Source organism: Periophthalmus magnuspinnatus, chromosome 8, assembly GCF_009829125.3.
Source record: "Periophthalmus magnuspinnatus isolate fPerMag1 chromosome 8, fPerMag1.2.pri, whole genome shotgun sequence".
Lineage (NCBI taxonomy): Eukaryota > Metazoa > Chordata > Actinopteri > Gobiiformes > Gobiidae > Periophthalmus > Periophthalmus magnuspinnatus.
In genome coordinates, this window is record NC_047133.1 from 24,856,236 (window position 1) to 24,874,398 (window position 18,163).

The following is an 18,163-nucleotide window of genomic DNA, read 5'->3' on the forward strand; positions in this document are numbered from 1 at the left end:
TGTGTTGCCTGCTGCTTTCCAAAGCAAATCCTTTTGCAAAAGCGAAGAAGTTTGTCCCGATGCACCTACCGTAGAGGACGCGGAAAAACGAACCAAAAGAGATGGCAGCCAGTTAGCCGCTTAGCCTTTTAGGCTTCTATTTACAATGAGATCATGTTGAGTTAAATGTTGTATAGTTTCTGTTGATGTCGAGGATGCAGTGGGGATGTGGCTAAATAATGGGAAACGTTTTTGGGAGAAAGAGCCAACCCTCTCGTGTAACGGACCAGGACAAAGCCATCTTGGTGAGCCGCTGGATGCTAGCAGCAGATTAGTCCCGTTAACGCACGTTCTGCCGGACGAGGACAGCTACACACTCATTATATTCTGCCCTTTTAATACTAATGTATTTAACTAAGCATTGTTCCAAATTTAACATTCATAGATTATAGCAATAATAATATCACATGTTTTAGTTTGGCAGTGGTATTAGAGCATTTGGATTTGCTAAGTGAGTTTGTTGTGGTTTCATATTTAGCAATTAAAACAGCAGAGAGATAAGCTCAAGCAGTATCAAAAAAGAATCACAGTACAGCTGGAGAAAGAGCGACTTCTGGCCAAGCAGCTGGTGAAAGATGGCAAAAAGAAGTAAGTATGAAACTGATCAAATATATTGTTTGAAGATCACGATAATAATAATAAGGACAACACAAATATTTGTGTATGTATTCTTTACAGAAAAGCACTGTTACTTCTTAAAAAGAAGCGATACCAGGACCAACTCCTAGATAAGACAGAAAACCAGATTTCCAATTTGGAGCAAATGGTAATTCAGTACAGATATTGTGCTTTATTTTGAATTTAAAGCATAATGTGATGTCTAGGCTATTCATCAATTCAAGCTTCCTGCAACATTTTGATGACTTTTTTTTTGTTTGTTTGTTGTATTTTCTTATATTTATATATTTCATATTTTCACACAGGTCCAAGACATCGAGTTTATGCAGATTGAGATGAAAGTCATTGAAGGCCTCAAGATTGGCAATGAATGTCTCAAGCGTATGCATGAGGTATGATGTTTTCTCTTGTCATAAAATGACACTCTTACCACCTCCATGTTTCCTCTTTATATGTTCTTGTAATGAGATCCCTCTGTTTGGGAAGTTTGTGTACATGGCTGGTGCACATTGTTTGAAGATTAAAGGATTAAGAGGCTAAGCCCTAACTACAGCATTGTGACTGCTGCACGTTTTAGGGCACACAGTTTTACCAGTGAATTGTGTATTTTGTATTTATTATATGTTCCATCAGTAACATGTTTGTTTTCATCTGGTTTGTGACAGATTATGTCAATAGAAGATGTGGAGAGCATTTTGGATGAAACTCAAGAGGCAATTGAATATCAAAGGGTAACTCCTAACTTTGTCTGCTTCTTTTTAGGCATTTAATAAACTGTCAGCTATTACTAATTCAGTCTTATGAAAACCTTCAAAGCTACTACAATATAGCTTTTTTTTTTATTATTTAGCAAATAGATGAAATGCTGGCTGGTTCCCTGACGCAAGAAGATGAGGAAAACATTTTGGCTGAGCTGGAAGCAATAACTCAGGTGAGTGTTGAAGTTTAGTCTGTATTACATAATTTCTCCAGTTTTTTAAATGAACAGTCAAGACATTTAAACTTGTTCTTATTTAAGAAGCCATTGCTATCAAAAATATTATCTTAAGAAATTGTTGGGTGTTATGAGACAATATAGCCACATTATTTTATTGACAATGTTTATGTGATAGTAACAGTCTAGCACTCACATTATGGAATAGAGGAAGACTGTAAACTGTGGTTTTATGGCTGACCTCAGTGACCTTCTTTATGATGGACCACTGTAGTAAAAAAGTTAACTTCTTTGGATTTGATGTCATTTACATCTCTTGTTATCTATGTTTGAATAGGGAGAGGACATAGCACTTCCAGAGGTTCCAGATGAAGCCCTACCTGACATCCCTGAGGCAGCTCATGTTGAACTAGGTCCGGATTTCCTTTTCACAATCATTGGTGGCATTTGTGGCATTATTTATCTTTTTTTTCTCTTTTTTACTAGAAAGAAGAAAAGAAAAACCTGAGAAAGAAATGTTAGCCGCATGAGGGTCAAGTTTGTATTGATACTTTTTGCATCCGTTACATCTAAGAATATTTGTAAATGTATTTCAAAAGATAGTGGAAATATTGGGAATGCATGTGTAATTGTACTTGTTAACTTGTAACACTGTACATGAGATCAATGCTCAGACTTGAAATTATAGTCGATTTAATGTTCAAACAAAGCATTTTTCATTCCCAGACTTGTCTCATTTTTATTAATAGTTCAATTCATAATGTATGATTTTTTTTTTTTTAGATGTTTTACACGTGAAATGGATTTCACATCATAAAAAGATGTGTGGCTTCTTTATGTTCTGGTTATCTCAGTGGTTTTATTTTGTGTTTTATAGGGTTTTCCAGGAGAGGGCGCAATTGACAGAGTATTGGACGTGTTCGCAGGGAAGTGATTTTAGTTCAGTCTGTCAAGTAGGCCTATTAACTACTGGATTTGTATCATTGATAAAAAAGTAAGCGTGTCAATAATAACGATTTGTAAGATTTGTTTTTAATGTGTTTTATAAAAGTTGTAATACTATCAGCGTCTTTGACAAACCTTTTCTGCGTTATTTTAAAATCTGGATCATGTGTTCCTGTGTGCAAACCTATAATAGTAATGATGATTTAGAGTATAAAAAGTGATTTAGTTTACGTTAACATCTGAGATTACACCAGCTCTCATGTTCCTGTAGTGAGCGTGTAAATTCCAGCAGAGGGAGGGTCCGTGAAGGCATCAGCGCTGTGCTGTGGTGTGCGCTGTAGTGTGCGCTCTAGTGCGCGGTGGAAAGGTGTGCTTCAGATGAACACAGCTTTAGGGAGCGCAGCATCGGCCGGCTGCTGGTCGTACCGCAGCGCATTCCTCGAATAAACTCCCGCATTTGACACCCCGATTTCGCACGGATACACGTTACAGGGAAATATCGTTTATGGTCCTGTCTGAAGACTTCACGATGTCTCGCACCGACGAGGTCCACCGCATGACGGAAAATGTCTACAAGGTAAGCGTCAACTGCGACTAATGAATAAAGTTTTCAATGAGCTATCCCCATACGTTTATGTCTTATGTCTCATTTTCTGCATGTGTTATATCGCCAAATTTGTGCTCTTTGGTCATCATTCTCGTTGTCTTTTGGGATTTCTTTCCCTGCCCAGAAACACCTGATTTGCTTCAACCAACTCCCCACGGTTCATGTAAACGCACAGTCAATCTGTACAGGCGGTGTTGAGATCCTTTTGTAATGTCTTCATAGATAAGAGTACTCCAGGCCATTTCTCGGGTTTCTATGCAGCTTTACAAGGACACAGTGAATTCCTAGAGGCAGAGTAGGAAGAGCAGGAGGAGGCTCTGTTGCAACAAGTAAACATTTGCCCCACAGGGCTTTGAGCAACCAGACCTGTTCTTTTGGAAACACTGGCAAACTTAATATCTACACATAATAGTGTGGTTTTATACAGGCAGACCTCTCCATAATACTCGCTTTTGTAATAAACCGAGACATGTTGACATTTTTGCAGTCATCTGTTTAAAAGTAATAAAACGGTGGCTAGACTTAGTAAGACTTTTAAAGGAAAGTAAGTCATTGCCATTGTACTGTGTCTTAGGTAATCTTTGTCTTGGAATGACAACAGAACTGGAACCACACCTGTTCCTGCCTAGTGAATATATCAGATGTCCATTTAGTGCACAAGACAGGAAACATTAAGAGAAATTTAAATGTAAAATTAAATAATGGCTTGATGGAAGTATCTGTGTTTGAAGAGGACTGTATGCTGTGAGAGAATCAGAGGTGGAACTCTTCAAAATTGAGTTATGAAGTTAATCTAAATTGAATTGAAATTCAATTTAAATAATCAGTATCTGCAAATTAAAAATGCTGCACATATTTGGATTGCATATTTTCTTCTACCATCAGAACAAAAAAAATCCTTCTCACTGGTGAGTTCATGTTAGAACCTTTAGTTTAGAACTCAAAATGTTCATGTATTTTGGTGGTACTTTTGCAGTCCTAATTTCTTTCAAATATGAATGTTCCTGGCTATTTTTAAAATGTGAACTGTAAATAGAATTTTGTACAGTAACCGCATTATTTGCCTGAAAATTGCAATTGCATTTTCTAGAAATTGTGCTGCCTTATTGAGCCCTTTAGCTGTTGAAGACTGGAATAATTACAGCTTGCATCATCGCAGCCCCTCTGCTCCTTTACCTTGAAATAACTCAAGCCTTAAGCCACTGGAAGATCTACTTATTGAAGGCCAAAGCCCAACATAGGGGTGAGGGGTGTGCAGTTTCACCAGGGAATAACTGTATCAAAAAGAGGTCAGATATGCATTTCTCATCCTCCTCCACTGAGCAGGTGATGGTGAGTGGTTGTTATGCAGGACTGATTGAAACGCTAATTTTTGTTGTGTTCTACAGTGCATTACAGAGCATTAGTAATGTGGAAATGTCAAAAGGCTATTCCAAAAAACACAAGGGCCAAGGCTCGTTGCAATACGTCCAGTCCTAGATGGGGTAACTTGAAAATTGTCTACTTGTAAATTCTATATCCAAAACAAATGGATTATCTGAGAATAGAAATCAATGTGTGACTCAGTGGATTATTTTTTTTTAGGTTTCAGATAACAGTACAACCTTCTCGGCCCAGAATGGAAAGACTTCAGACTTTCTCAGGCTGTAAACTTTTAAAAATGTGGTACATACAGAAAGTTTTTTTTCTCAGAGTGACAAAATGTTCCAGGAGCACCAGTTGTGTTTTTGTAGCTCAACAACGTAGCTTGTCTCTGGGGTGAGAGTCCTGTCACAGCCCTGTCACAACCACACGGACCACTGGGGACCTGCCCCTGTGGCAAAGGCTCACATAAACTCTGTCACTTCTGGTCTATGCTCCTTACAACACAAGGTTTTTCTACTTCTAAATATTTCAAAAATCTGTGTCATTACACTGTGTATGAATTTTGTTGCTATTTTGTACATCAGTATACAATGACATTACAACTGAGTAGGGAAAATATGACATTCATTTCTACTTCTTATGAAAATGTGACTTTTCTGGTGGACGGTTTGCCACATGTTAGCCTGGATGGAGGTGTTGTCTGGAATGTTCGGCAGTATGGCATTATTAACTTGACTATCTCCATGGTGCAAGGAGCTATCAGACCAAGTCAAATTTGTGGAGAGACAAAGCTGCTTTAAAAACACTAATATGGAGATAAGCAGGTGACAAACTCTCCACTACTCCTCTAGAAAAGTTACATAGTGTATCTTTAAAAATCTAACTAAGTTTTTTGGATAGTTCCATAAACTCCTGCATGTGTTGCCCAGGCCCCGTGTCACATTGGGATATTTGGACAGTAATTGTGTCTGGGTTTTTTTGTCTTTTGTATGCATGCAGACATCTCTAGAGGAAAGGGGAATGTAAAAGCATAAGGTTATTGCTGGTGCAGAGTCATTGCAGTCGTCAGTTGGGCAGATCCTGAGTAATGGCATGGGAGAACAGGGCAGTAACTCCTCCGCTCTGACTCATAACACTCTTTGTATTGTGTATTTAACAGGGCTGGGACGTTTAATCTCAGTGGGGGCTAGATTCCAGGTATATGATCTGGATGTAGGCTCTGTTTCTTTGATAAAGCTGCTCACAATATGACACCGTATGCTTATAATCGTAATGATTTTAAAAGAAAAAAGTCATTTCAGTTATTTCAATAAACCTAATCTGATTTTATCTCTCTGTTTTGTCACATTAGCTTTATTTGATCATTCAGAAAGTTTCATATGATAAAGCTAGGTCATTTACAAGAGGAATGGTAATGTATTAGACAATGGGAATGAAAGAAAATCAAAGAGTGTGTTGTTTGGTTACTTTTGCAATATTTATGTTTCGTAATACTAATATTTGACATTGTGACACTCCTATTGGCCTCTGACGTCATACACTATAACAGTACTATTTGTGATATTTTAGACTTTTATGTAAAAAAATAAATTAAATAAAATAAAGCCATGTTTTCAATCGTTATAAATGAGTAATTGTCCTGCGCAAATGTGGTTGGGAACACTTTTTGCTTTGGTAACAGCTAGAGGCAGACATCCCATAGTGTCTTTCTTAAACAGCAGGGAGTGCACCATATCATCCCAGCATGATCCTGTGTTACTCACTCTTGGTCACAGACAGTGCGTTTGCCAGTCATTCTTACCGCGATGGGTCGAGACATATCCGCACACGAGGAGGCTGCGTGTTGCCCGTTGCCGCTGTGATGCAGTTGGTTGTAGCACTAAAGGTGTTTGAGGTCAAGCCTCTTAACTTTCAGTGGATGAGGTCCAACCTGGCTTAGGCAAGAGCGCACTCAGGTGAATAAACAGATTAATCAGACTCAAGAAGAATGAACTCCTATAGTTACTCAACATCTACAGAAGCTAGCTTGTTTTTATGTGCTATAATCCATTTGTAATAAACCAATCCATTAGTAATAAACCGGATCGTGTCAAGACAAGAGTTGCATTGTCTTTAACATGTCTTAGTTGTTTGCAAATTGTTCTTTTGTTCACCCCAAATCCAATCCAGGAAGTTATCAAGAGTAAATTGGGTCAGAAGCGAGATTACGCAAGTAGTGGTATAAACCCAAACCAAAACTTGAATAAACCATAAACATAAGTGCTGACTTCCTGACTAACTAAATTCGAACCACAACTTAGAAAGCACTTCTGTAATCCTAATGTACAGATTATTCCATTACATATCTGATCAGTCATACAGTGCTGCATAGACTAGGCTAACTGTGTTATTTGGTGCAGGTTTCAAACACACCCGTCAGGTAAAGAGTGGAGAGAAGGGTGTGACTCCTCTCTCTCTCAGCCCTCAGGACAACACACATTTTCCCATGCAACACCACTCCCTGACAGTCAACAGTGGTGGAAAACACAAGATGCCATTTTATCTAATAACTGTTTTGATTGGGATGAAATGGTTGTTTAGGTTACCAATATCAGGTGTGACGCACAGTCTGGTGTCAAATGTTTGCCACATAATATGAAAGGATTTTCTAAAATGTAGGTTTGTGACAGTTGCTACTGAATATCATAACTGTTCCGCATGTTAGCGTGAATCTGTTATAGCAGTGCCTTTATTTTCTTGTCATATGGACTGAATGAATTAGTCAGGTTGTTGAGGTTGTTGACACCTAGATTCTAATAGATTCCAAAGCTGGTATCAAATCTAGATATTAAATCACATAAATGGGACATGATTTTGTTCCATTCTTTTCTTGAATAATCAGTTGTTTATGGTTTCTGTAAGAAATATTATAATATTACTTTGTAAACTACTATTTGCTTTAAAAAGTGTCTTTGTTATTGTGGTGTTGAAATCAGAATTGAGTACTGAACTCCTGGCTTAGTTTGGAATTGTATTAATGTAAAGCTGCAACTAGTGATTATTTTGCTAATCAATAACTCTAATAACCCTAATCTAGTGATTTTTCTTTCAATTAATTAATTAATTAGTAGTTGTTTAGATCGAGAAAGACTTCTGAATGAGATTTTCCTAAATTGTACCTAGATGAAGCTGAAGTGAAGCTGCTTGAGGACATCCTGGTAGAACATATTTTCAGATAAGAGTATTTTCACCAAAAACTATAAATTGACATATTTCCTGTGTCATTGTATTTAGTTACTGCTCTGTCTGAGTTATAAAACCTCTTCTCTCAGCTCATGCTTTGGTGCCTGTGTATGGACAATTATTTCAATAATCGATTAGTTGTGAATAATCAGTGAACTTGTTGCAGCCCTGTATTATTACGACAACAACATTCTGAAATGTGATTGTGATTCTTGTATTAGTTTTTAGTTGATATTTCAAAATGATTCATTTCTCAGCATTGTTCAGTATATTACGTACTGTCTGGCATCAATAGCTTGTCTCCTCATTTGTCTAAAAATCTGTGATTTAAGGCTTGTCCTATGTAATAGCTGGACTGGAGTGAATGATAGTGCGATGATGAGAGAAGGAGGACTCCAATTTCTCGTGTGGGAGATCTGAACAGGTGGTCTCTTAGCAACAACGTGCCATTATTCTTATGTGTTTCTGTCATATCATTGTGCTAAAAGACTCATCGCCGGTGAAGACAAGTGAGCAGGAGGATACACAATTATGACAGTGAGGTTACACCGTGTTTTTGCACTCTTTACATGTGTTTGTCTTCAGGATTACACACAGTCAAATTGACAAAGTGCTGTACAAAAACCTCATAAAAGCGCTTTCTCTAAGGAAGTGAATTAAGAAGTTTATGTGCCCCATCCATCATTGTATTTAGCGTTTTTGGTGCAAGGATATCACATCAGGTGCCACTAGGCTCATAACAGTGTAATTCAATGGAGTTTTGAAAATGACTTCAGCTGCCGAACATCTGCCTCCAGAATATATGGTTTCAACAAGTTTATTCCTGCTTTAGCCTGGGGCGTGCTGAGGATTGCATTATTCTTCATTGCCGGTGGAAGAGCACAGTTGTTCCATGGCTTTGACTGTAGCAGAGTGAAGGACTATTGCTCTGCACGCCCACCTTCTCCGAGCATACGGGGGCGGATGCTTTAGAGGCGCTTGCATTTCTTTTACTCATCACCTTTTTTTTTTTTTTTCTTTTTTCTTTTTAAGGACGGAGACTTGAGATGCTGCAATTCAAGGCTGTGCTTAATGACTGCACACGATGTACACCTGAAATACTGTAACATGCAATGGTATTTCTAGAGCCCATGACATGGAGCTTACTTAGCTAAAAAAAAAATAGGTTGAAGTGATTTTTCCGAAGTAAGAATTCTGCACCAAAACACATGTTTTTACCAACAGAGGACTGGATTTGAAGCTCTTGACTGAAATCACCTAAGTGTATCACTGATGATTAGAAATGATTAGATTAATTTCACAACCCTATTTGTGGGGCTGGGTCACATGATAAAGCTCGTCTACATCACCATTGTAGCACATATGTACTTGTAACGTGATCAGATCTAATTATGCAATACTGGTTACAAATTCAAAGCAATACATGCAGAAATTCCCTGTGTTACTATGCATTTTATTTAGCATGCAAAACATATTGCTAACATGGTGATGGATGTGTGATCCACATTGAATAAGCTCATAATAAGCCTCAAATACAATGATTGCATTGCTCTTGAATTCATGCCATGTCCCTTGCATATTGATACGCATACAATATTCTAACCTTTGACCCTTGACCTTAATCTAATTTCCTTTCATAGCCCTTTATTTAAATCACTGTGACCCTGCTGCTCTCCATACAATCATGTCCTGACGACTGGAGAGGGTGGAGAACAGGCTAAAACCTCTTGCACGTCCTTGTTGAAATGCTCCCTAATTACTAAGGAGGGTGAAGCTCTAATTACACAGAGTGGAAAGGCACACAGACACAAATGTTCTGTTGCAGTGCAGTCGGACAATAGCCTTACATTAAAACCATGGGCGACAGTTAACGTGCCTGTGGCCAGTGCACTGTTTGGTTTTGTGGCAAAATGCCGCTAACTACAGAGGTCGTGCTACTCCCACCAGCGGCCTGCAGCACTGGTAACCACACGCTGCTTACCCCAGAGCGGTCACACTGCTGTACAGGCAGTCTAAGGAGGTCTATGAGATACACTTTTCATTTGAAACCATCTTATTGTTTACAAGCTTGCCCTCTTGGCTCCTTATAAAACACAGTTTCCACGTTTGCGCACATATGTATTTGTAACGTGATCGTGATGATACTAGAGATGAAAAACAAAAAAAGCTAAACGCAACACATGCTTAAAATTTACATGTTTCCTTTTCACTTTTAGATTGCATTATTCCACAAACTAATTAGGCCTCTTCAATTTGCATTTTAGAAATTAGCATTAGATCACAAATAATCAATAATTAGCATAATTACGATGGTTTTAACAATTGGCAGCCGTTTACCTGTGTTTGCAATGCCAAATCCTGTTTACAACAGTGAGTGAGTAAACTATTGATGTTTTGTAATTAGCTCTTCAATTTAGCATATTAGCTTAAGGCTCTATTATTATATTGGTTTGTGATCAATAACACACTTTTACATGGAGGCGGCTTAGATGGGAGTGCTTAAAGCTAAATCATATCATGCAAATTTTATATACCAGCAAATTAGCCATTCATTTCACTTTTATTACATTAAAAATAATCTAAAAGAACAACTTTTTATGCTAATAATCAGGGTGCTCTCTTTTAGGTTTAAGGTTAACTACATATGTTAATTCACATGAAAGTATTGCATAATATTTGCTCTGTCAGTGGGAGTTTCTGTTTTTTAATAAAGCAGTCTTTGGCTGGTGTAATATCTGGAGCCATGAAAAGGCCTGGGTTTGGGTTGCTGTGGAAACCAGAGGCTGTGTAGAGTTAGTTGTGCGTTGCGTTTGATGGGGATGGGTCAAATGGGCCACAGACGACAACAGAGCAAACAGACACAGTAAATAGTTTGTGAGCAGGTGATGTGTGGTGCAGTGGCAGATCCAGCTGGAGTTGTTTAAATGTGTGAGCAGAAGAGTGTAAAACAGGTCATTTCTGAAACACCTGGGACTACAAAATCAACATTCATGATCACTGCTGGTTTAGTGCACTGCCATTTAGCATAAAAGTTTATTCTTACGAAGTCTGAACTCTGCTCCGTGCTTTTGCTAACGGATGATTGGCTGCTTGATTAAAATGTAAGAAGTATCATTGACAATTAGAAAAGAAAATTCGATTCATTGCACAACCCTATTCTAATGGCAAGGTCAGCCTATATTAGTTTGCAGTATAATACAGTCAGATCTCATAAGGGACATCAGTATTCACGATCACTTCTTGTTTAGTGCTGTGCTGCTTTTGAGGCCTAAAACCTGAGAGCTCTATTTTTGTGCAAAACATTTTTTTCAACTCCTTCAGCATCAGGGCAGTGCTCCTCAGCCTTTGAGTCAGCCCCAGTGTAACAAACGGTGGCGTGTTTGAGAGGATATTGAGACGATGGCTCACAGTCTGCGCAGTCCTGACCGCAATCAATGTAGCGGCTGGTTCAGTACCTGTTATCACTGAAGATGTCACCAGATGTCAAATTAATTTTAAGCCTCTTATTGTCAAATGTTCCTCATATGATATAGCGAATGCTGTAATTGTAACTACAACTTTTTTTTTTTTTGCAATATGATAAGAGTTGAGCTGTAGAAGGTTGAATAAATAACTTCTATGACTCATTATAGATACAAACTAATTACTAATTATTTCTGTTCTTGCTTCTGCTACAATTACCTATGCTACTTCTGCTTTATGGTTTGGTTTCTGCATTGTTGTTTATCATCTACATTTACTTCAGCAATATATCGCACTTGAAAATTAGTTATCGTGACAGGCCTAGCGTTTAAATGTTTTTGTTGCTTCTTCACTAGCTGTTCTGTGTTGAAGGTGTCACTTCCTTTACTGTTTTAAATTTTCCTTTGCAAAGTGACTTTTGAAACTTGTCCGTGGGGCTGTTTGCAGAGCTCATAGGCTTATATGTCAGTGTTAATTCAACCTGTTTTACCGGAACCTTCTACAAAGAATGATATGAATAATTCTCTTTCACCCAGTCATTAGCTTTTCTGGTCGTTTCGGGTCAGCACTTTTTTTTTTCTTTTGAATGACTATTTTTGGACTTTGGTTTGGTGGTTTGCACAGGCCACAATCTTTCAATTATCTTCCATTTCAGTCTTTCATTTGTCAGTATTCATTTGCCAGTACGCTTTTACCATTGTCTTTCTGCAAGTCCCATTATGGACTGAGCTTTTTGAAAGCTCGCCTCAAATATTTGGGGTTGAAAGAACATCAGTAATGATCACAGCTTCAAATTCTGCTAACATCAGAGAGTATTTGTTGCCTTTACCTTGCTATAGTTGCTATGTCCTTGCTATAGTTTGATTTTGAACAAACTCCATTGACATCGTGCTATGAGACTAGACCATGTTATAATAATGCTGTTACTTTCTCAAAAACAGACCTAGAGTTGTTGTTTTTTTTCACTCACACATATTTGAGTAACATTTCATTATTACTCTGTCTACATCTGCAAAGCTCAAAATGCTCTGTTCCACCTTGTGATGTCATGTAACAGTAGTTTTCAAGTTAACAACTACTTCTTACCATTAGTTCAGTAGAAATAGCCAATTCCAGAGCTGAAATCATCCAAATGATTCTAGTGAAGGTGTGTGGAGTTTAAAAACACAGTACAGCACTTCTTGTATTATTTCCACATGACACCACAAGGTGGAACAGAGTGTTTTCTGTTTGAGAGAAGAACAGCCCAAATATGTGGTGTGTGTGTGTGTGTGTGTGTGTGTGTTAAACATGTGTGAATGAAACAAAACACAACTCCAGGTCTGTTTGTCATGAGGAAGCAACATTATATCATAGATCAGAAAACAGAGTAAGCTGGGTCCTTTAAGCTTGTTTCATTTTTCTCTATACAATTTACTTTCAATTGTAACTAACATACTTAACAATGTAAGACAGTGAACTCAATAACCTGACAGAAGTTAAAGACACTCTCTTCTTAGCAAAGTCCCAATGGTGCAAATCTTTTCTAAACAACAATCACATTTTTCTGGTTAAAAGTGCATTTGTGTGGAATGGAGCTTTTTTGTCTTTCTAAAATGTTGCAGAAACATTGATTTGCTTGTCATTACTGTAAACTAAAACGCTGAAGTTGGCCAGAAATTTGACCTTTGACTCTGGCGTGCTGAGTTGTTTAAAAAAATCAATACCTAGATACGAGTCAATAGAACTAGTATCGAAACTACAAACTCAGTCGGTCAAATATTGAGTCCACAGTGAAGAAATTACAGTTTTTTGTGCTGAAAATACCACTCGATTATTAAAATAGTTTTAATCATCCTCAAACATTTTCATTACTATCAATATCGAGCTTATATTTTAGTCTCGTGACAACACCGCCCCTGTTCTCTTTGCAGAAATTCGAGACAAAAGCTGCTATAACTAGGAGCTGTAGTTTTCAGGAAAATTTCAGTCTTATTGTTGTTGTTTTATAGCAGCTTAAGTTGCCCTTTCTTTGTTTTGTGGAAAAATGAATTATGTAAAAACCTGAAGCACTAAGAGAAACAGGTGTTAGGTGTTACTACTGATGTTGCTGGCTGAGCTGCTGGAGATGCAGAGAAACCAACAAAAGTATCTCATGTTTTTCATCCCACAAGCTGTGCCCATGTACTTCTTAACACAATTTCATGCTGTTAAGAAAAACAAGTACCCTGTAATGTACCTGAATGTGACTGCTGCCATATGGTTGTTGTTTTTCATATTAACATCGAGAATGCCTCAAAAGTACAGATAAAAGCCTCTAAATCTGCACTATGTTTCCATGGTTTCTATGCTCTCTAGTTATAAATGCTTTGTTTTTGTTTTTTAGAAGTAATAGTACACATTTTCTACTTGAATGTGCACTGTTTAACTTTTCTAGAGGACAATCTACCACCCGCTCGCCTTAATGGGTATGCTATTGCTTTACCTGGAATGTGCCAGAGTACGGTATTAAACTTCTCCTTCACATTTATACACAAAAACGTGCATTCTGACTGTGTAACTTGGTCTGGTGTTGTGACCTGCTTGTCTCCATTTAGATGTTTGCCATACTCAGTGATGGGAAGAATACTTTGTAAATGTATTCAGTTACAGAATATTGACTACCTGAATGAAAATGTATTGTGTAATGTATTCTGATATATGGTCCAATCAGAGTACAGTATTCTGAGTACCCTGAATACTTTTACACAGAGTTGCATTAAATTATCGTGTAAAGATGCGACATAGGATTAAAAACAGCCTTATGTTTTTATGGCCATTTGTTATGCATTTATTTATCCCTGATCTGAGAAGGAAAAAAAAAAAAACACTTTTGCGCTCATCATCAGTGTTTTTTATGATCTTAATAGAAGCCTAAATTCATCAAGTACCACCATGTATTCCTTTAGTTTTAAAAAAGTCACTGTATGCTGAAGACCACCAAATGAAAAAGCAACTGTAGGTACTCAAAATTAGTATTCAGAACATATTCTTGGTACATGTATTTAGTTACTGCCCAACACTGACCATACTGTGTAACATTCGAGGCAAAGCTATAGTATCTCCATGGATACAGGCAGGTTGTTTACTTTCTTCCACAAAAAGAAGGACTGAATGCTCACAAGCTGAGGTTGGCAGTTCAATCCCTGCTTTTGGAATCTTTTTTCTGTATTTTTTTTTCGTATTTCGCAGTGAATACTAAACATGCTGTATTCAATCTTGCAGCATGTCCTTGACAAGTTGCCTGCTGTACCGCATTACATGTTATAATCATCTCAAATTGTTGACCACTTGTTTACTTACACCATTCATCCTGATGTAACATGGGTCATCTTGGAACAGGGGCTGGTTCACATTCAGGAGCAGAGGGCAACAGATGAAAACGGCTTGGGTTTAATCTTTGTGTGATTCCCTCTGATTTAGTTTAACAGTTGAAAATGTGAATTTGTTAGCATTCATAATCTAAAAAGGTGTGTAGTGCATACATGCTATTAATGTACTTTACAGTTTTTTGACTATAAGTACTTTCTCCCACTTCCATGTAATTTAGCGAGGGGAACAAAAACATTCAAATCCTCTTAATAATGTTTTTATCTCTCCATATTCATCTGTTCTTCTGTTCTCTCACCTCAGCTCAAATGGATGTGGGACAGGCCGAGTTCATTGTAGACAGTACTCATCCCTCCTCTTAATGCTGTGCTCTTAATTCTCGCCCTGAGTGCTCCTAATGAATAGTTGAACCTGTGTGTTTGGTTACTACATCTTCTTAATCTATGTGAAAAAGGGAGGGATTAAGCTGAAGGCGTAGCACATTTATTATTTTGTAAAGACATTAATTGAATGATAATTATGCCTCGTGAATACATTACCAAATAATGATGTGCTTCCCTTGTAAGTCATAAAATTTGAATTGCAATGTGGTTTGTAATGTGTGTTCCATTTTAATTTGAGTCAAACTTGTCTCACTACAATAAATTAAAAATACATAAATAAATACAAAGCTCCTTTATAATGATATTGTCTGGGCACTACACCTTTCCCATTGTGAGATAAACAGCTCCTTCTGCCTGGACAGTGCTTTAGAACTGAAGTTAAGTTGCGTGTTTTTACTATATGGACCTCAATTTTACCAGCTGTACCAAAGAAGATGTTGTTGTCTCCATGGAGATGTCATTGCTTTTCTTGGAATGTTTCACAGTGTAGCTTTAAACATATCATTTATTTCATTGTTGCTCATTATTGTTCAAAAATATCTTTAAAAACATGAGTTCTTATTGTAAGCGGGGTTGCTTTTCTAACCTGTAGCTTGGTCTGGTAGCACGATTTGCTTGTGTCCGTGGATATAGAACATTTAAATGCCATACTGTGGAACATTCTAAGCAAAGCACTAACACCTATAACTTCATGGAGGCAAGAAGGCGACGGAACCTCAATGAGAAAAGTGAGCAATAATATCTCAGTTGAGAGAGTGTTTGTCTTCTGATTTTCATGCTGGCGGTTCGAATCCCGCTCTCGACATAGAAACATCATGGGTAAAGAGGTCAGATCCGCTAACGTGCGGGTTGGCGGTGTGATTCCAACTCCCATCGATGAATGCTGTCGTTGTGTCCTTGGGCAAGACACTTAAACCCCCTTGCCCCGAGTGTCTGCATACATCGTTATGTGAATGTGTGTGTGAATGGGTGACTGGTTCCTTGATTTAAAGTGGTTTGAGTGCTGTGAAGGTGGAAAAGCGCTAAATAAAAATGTGACCATTCACCAAAGTTATGCAGTTCACCTTTTAGCACAGTATAATAATAATAATAACAATACAAATTTTAAATGCAGTACAGGGAATCTCTTGTCATTCATGAGCCTTTTACGTTGACGTTTTTGTGTCTCTTTGTGTCTTTGTCCCATTTTCCAATTAGCTGTCTCCAATTAGGCTAACAATGTAGCACACGAGAACTGGGATGACAAATTTAGCAACGGACGAGGTTAAGAATACCTAACACTCTCTTTCTGTAGTTTTCTTGAATACATTTGTATGTTTATTTCCTTTTTTATGCTTGGAAAATTGCACTAATTGGCAGTAGGCTGGCATGTTGTTGGTAGCATGTCAGTCACCTTTGGCCTCCTCAGTACAAGTGTGCACAGTAATGATGCAGCACTAGCTTTGTTATGTAATCCGCCTCCTACTAGTTTAAACATCACCAATATTTATTAAAAAAACCTCTTATTAAAGTAGGTGTGAATGCTGTGAGCAGGGCAAGCACAACACGACCAACCGAATTCATATCATGCGAAAGAGATGTGTGTTTTGCAACTAAACATTCCCCTTGTGAGGCCCTTGGGGAGGTTTGAGTCTTTTATCTTCTCATACACAGGCAGCAGGGAAGCCGTTTTATGCATGTACGCACGGGAGAACGGGATCTCCCCAATTATGTTGTTATCTGTTCGCCATGTTCTGCTCACACAAATGCCAAATAAAACACCCATAGCTGTTTGGGAATACTGCAATACAGTTCTTTGAAACCATTAAATGTGTGAATACTATAAAACATGCATGGGCTATTCGTCTGTTAAAAGAGCTCTGCAGACGAAGCACCACGCATCTCCTACTTCAGCGGTTAAGGGGTTAATTTCTAGCTTCGTCAAGGGATGTAAAACAAAAACAGTTGTAAATATTGCTGTTGTTTATGACATTTGAATCATGCAAGAAAATAAATCTAAAATAATCATTCTTTGTTTATCACAGATGTCAATCACAGCGTTCGGTTTCTCATGAGGGAATATGCAACATAATGAGTTTGATGCTATTTTGGTTCACATTAAACAGCCCCTCAATCACAAAATCAATACTGTATTAGACCCTACGTATGAATGCAAAAACCCAATGTACTATTTATGACTAAGGGTCAAAGTCAAAAATGTCCATCAGAAAGATCACTATATCAATATATGGAAGAGTTTTATTTGGGTATATGATCAAATATGAGCCATTGAAGGTGGAATAAATAACTTGTATGACTCATTACCGATGCAAACTAAGTGCTAACATGTTTCCTTCTGCAGTTTATTTATTTCAACTCGTGATTTATTAACAGTATTTTAGATTTTGAATATTGTTTGTGGTTTAAATCTACACTTGGATTGTTGTGTCAGTGGTATAAATTAGTTTCATTATTATCGTTTGTCTTCTAGATTTACTTTTCAAACTTCCAAATTTGTTATCATGACAAATTATGCACATTACTTAAAACAACTATAGAAAAGGTTGTAATTGAAATAACATGATGAACACTGTCTCTTGCCATTAACAGATGTTTGTTTTGTTGTCTTCTATACTAAATCACTGGACACAAAACCAACTAATTGCAAATACAACAGAGGATTCCCCCATTCCTCTATGGACTATATTAGCCTGACACCAGGGCACCTCGCACTGTCATTTCACAGCACTGGATTTGGCCCTGAAGTGGCTTATTATCAAGTGTTGTTCTCCGCAGTATTGATGGTTTGTGCTGCTGCAGTGTTAGGCCTGTCTCGTCCCATGGTTCTTGCTGACTGGGGAATGGCTAATTGGAGGAAGCCCTGGAGGAGTCAAGGAGAGAAGGGAAGGAGGGAAGGAGAGTAGGAAACGATGGCAGATGTTATAATGCTGTCAGGTTTTCACTGCTTGCTTATGTTTAGAGTTATTGCTTTTGCTGTGACACAAAACTATAAGTCTATAGAACCTAATGTGGGGTTTTTCAGTGCTGTTTTGTTGTGTGTTTATTTAGTTTTTTTTGTTCTGAAGTCTAGTCATACCTGGTCCCTGGAATTGCTTTACAATTTGCATTTGACCCATCAATCAAACTATCCATGAGTTTCAGATTTCTGTTTATTGGTGCCATTTTGAGTTTTTTTTTTATAATTCAAAAAATATAATACTGTTGCTGTGACAATGGTTACAGTGCTAATTTTTCATCTCT

At 37.7% G+C, this 18,163-nt stretch overlaps 2 protein-coding genes across 2 annotated transcripts in view; both read left to right on the forward strand.

Moving 5' to 3' along the window:
- Positions 1-72: 72 nt before the first annotated feature.
- Positions 73-2,657, forward strand: LOC117374842 (charged multivesicular body protein 6-like). The gene is made up of 8 exons (XM_033971039.2): positions 73-284; positions 518-627; positions 718-805; positions 963-1,049; positions 1,323-1,388; positions 1,508-1,588; positions 1,929-2,004; positions 2,078-2,657. The coding sequence occupies exons 1-8, from the start codon at positions 219-221 to the stop codon at positions 2,119-2,121; spliced, it is 618 nt and encodes a 205-aa protein (XP_033826930.1). The 5' UTR covers positions 73-218; the 3' UTR covers positions 2,122-2,657.
- A 186-nt stretch (positions 2,658-2,843) lies between these two features.
- The window catches only part of baiap2a (BAR/IMD domain containing adaptor protein 2a), a 56,972-nt gene continuing 41,652 nt past the window's right edge, over positions 2,844-18,163 (forward strand). Inside the window, exon 1 of the mRNA XM_033970665.2 lies at positions 2,844-3,113. Coding sequence (XP_033826556.1) covers positions 3,042-3,113 — 72 coding nt within the window. The 5' untranslated portion in view covers positions 2,844-3,041. The remainder of the gene's footprint in view (positions 3,114-18,163) is intronic.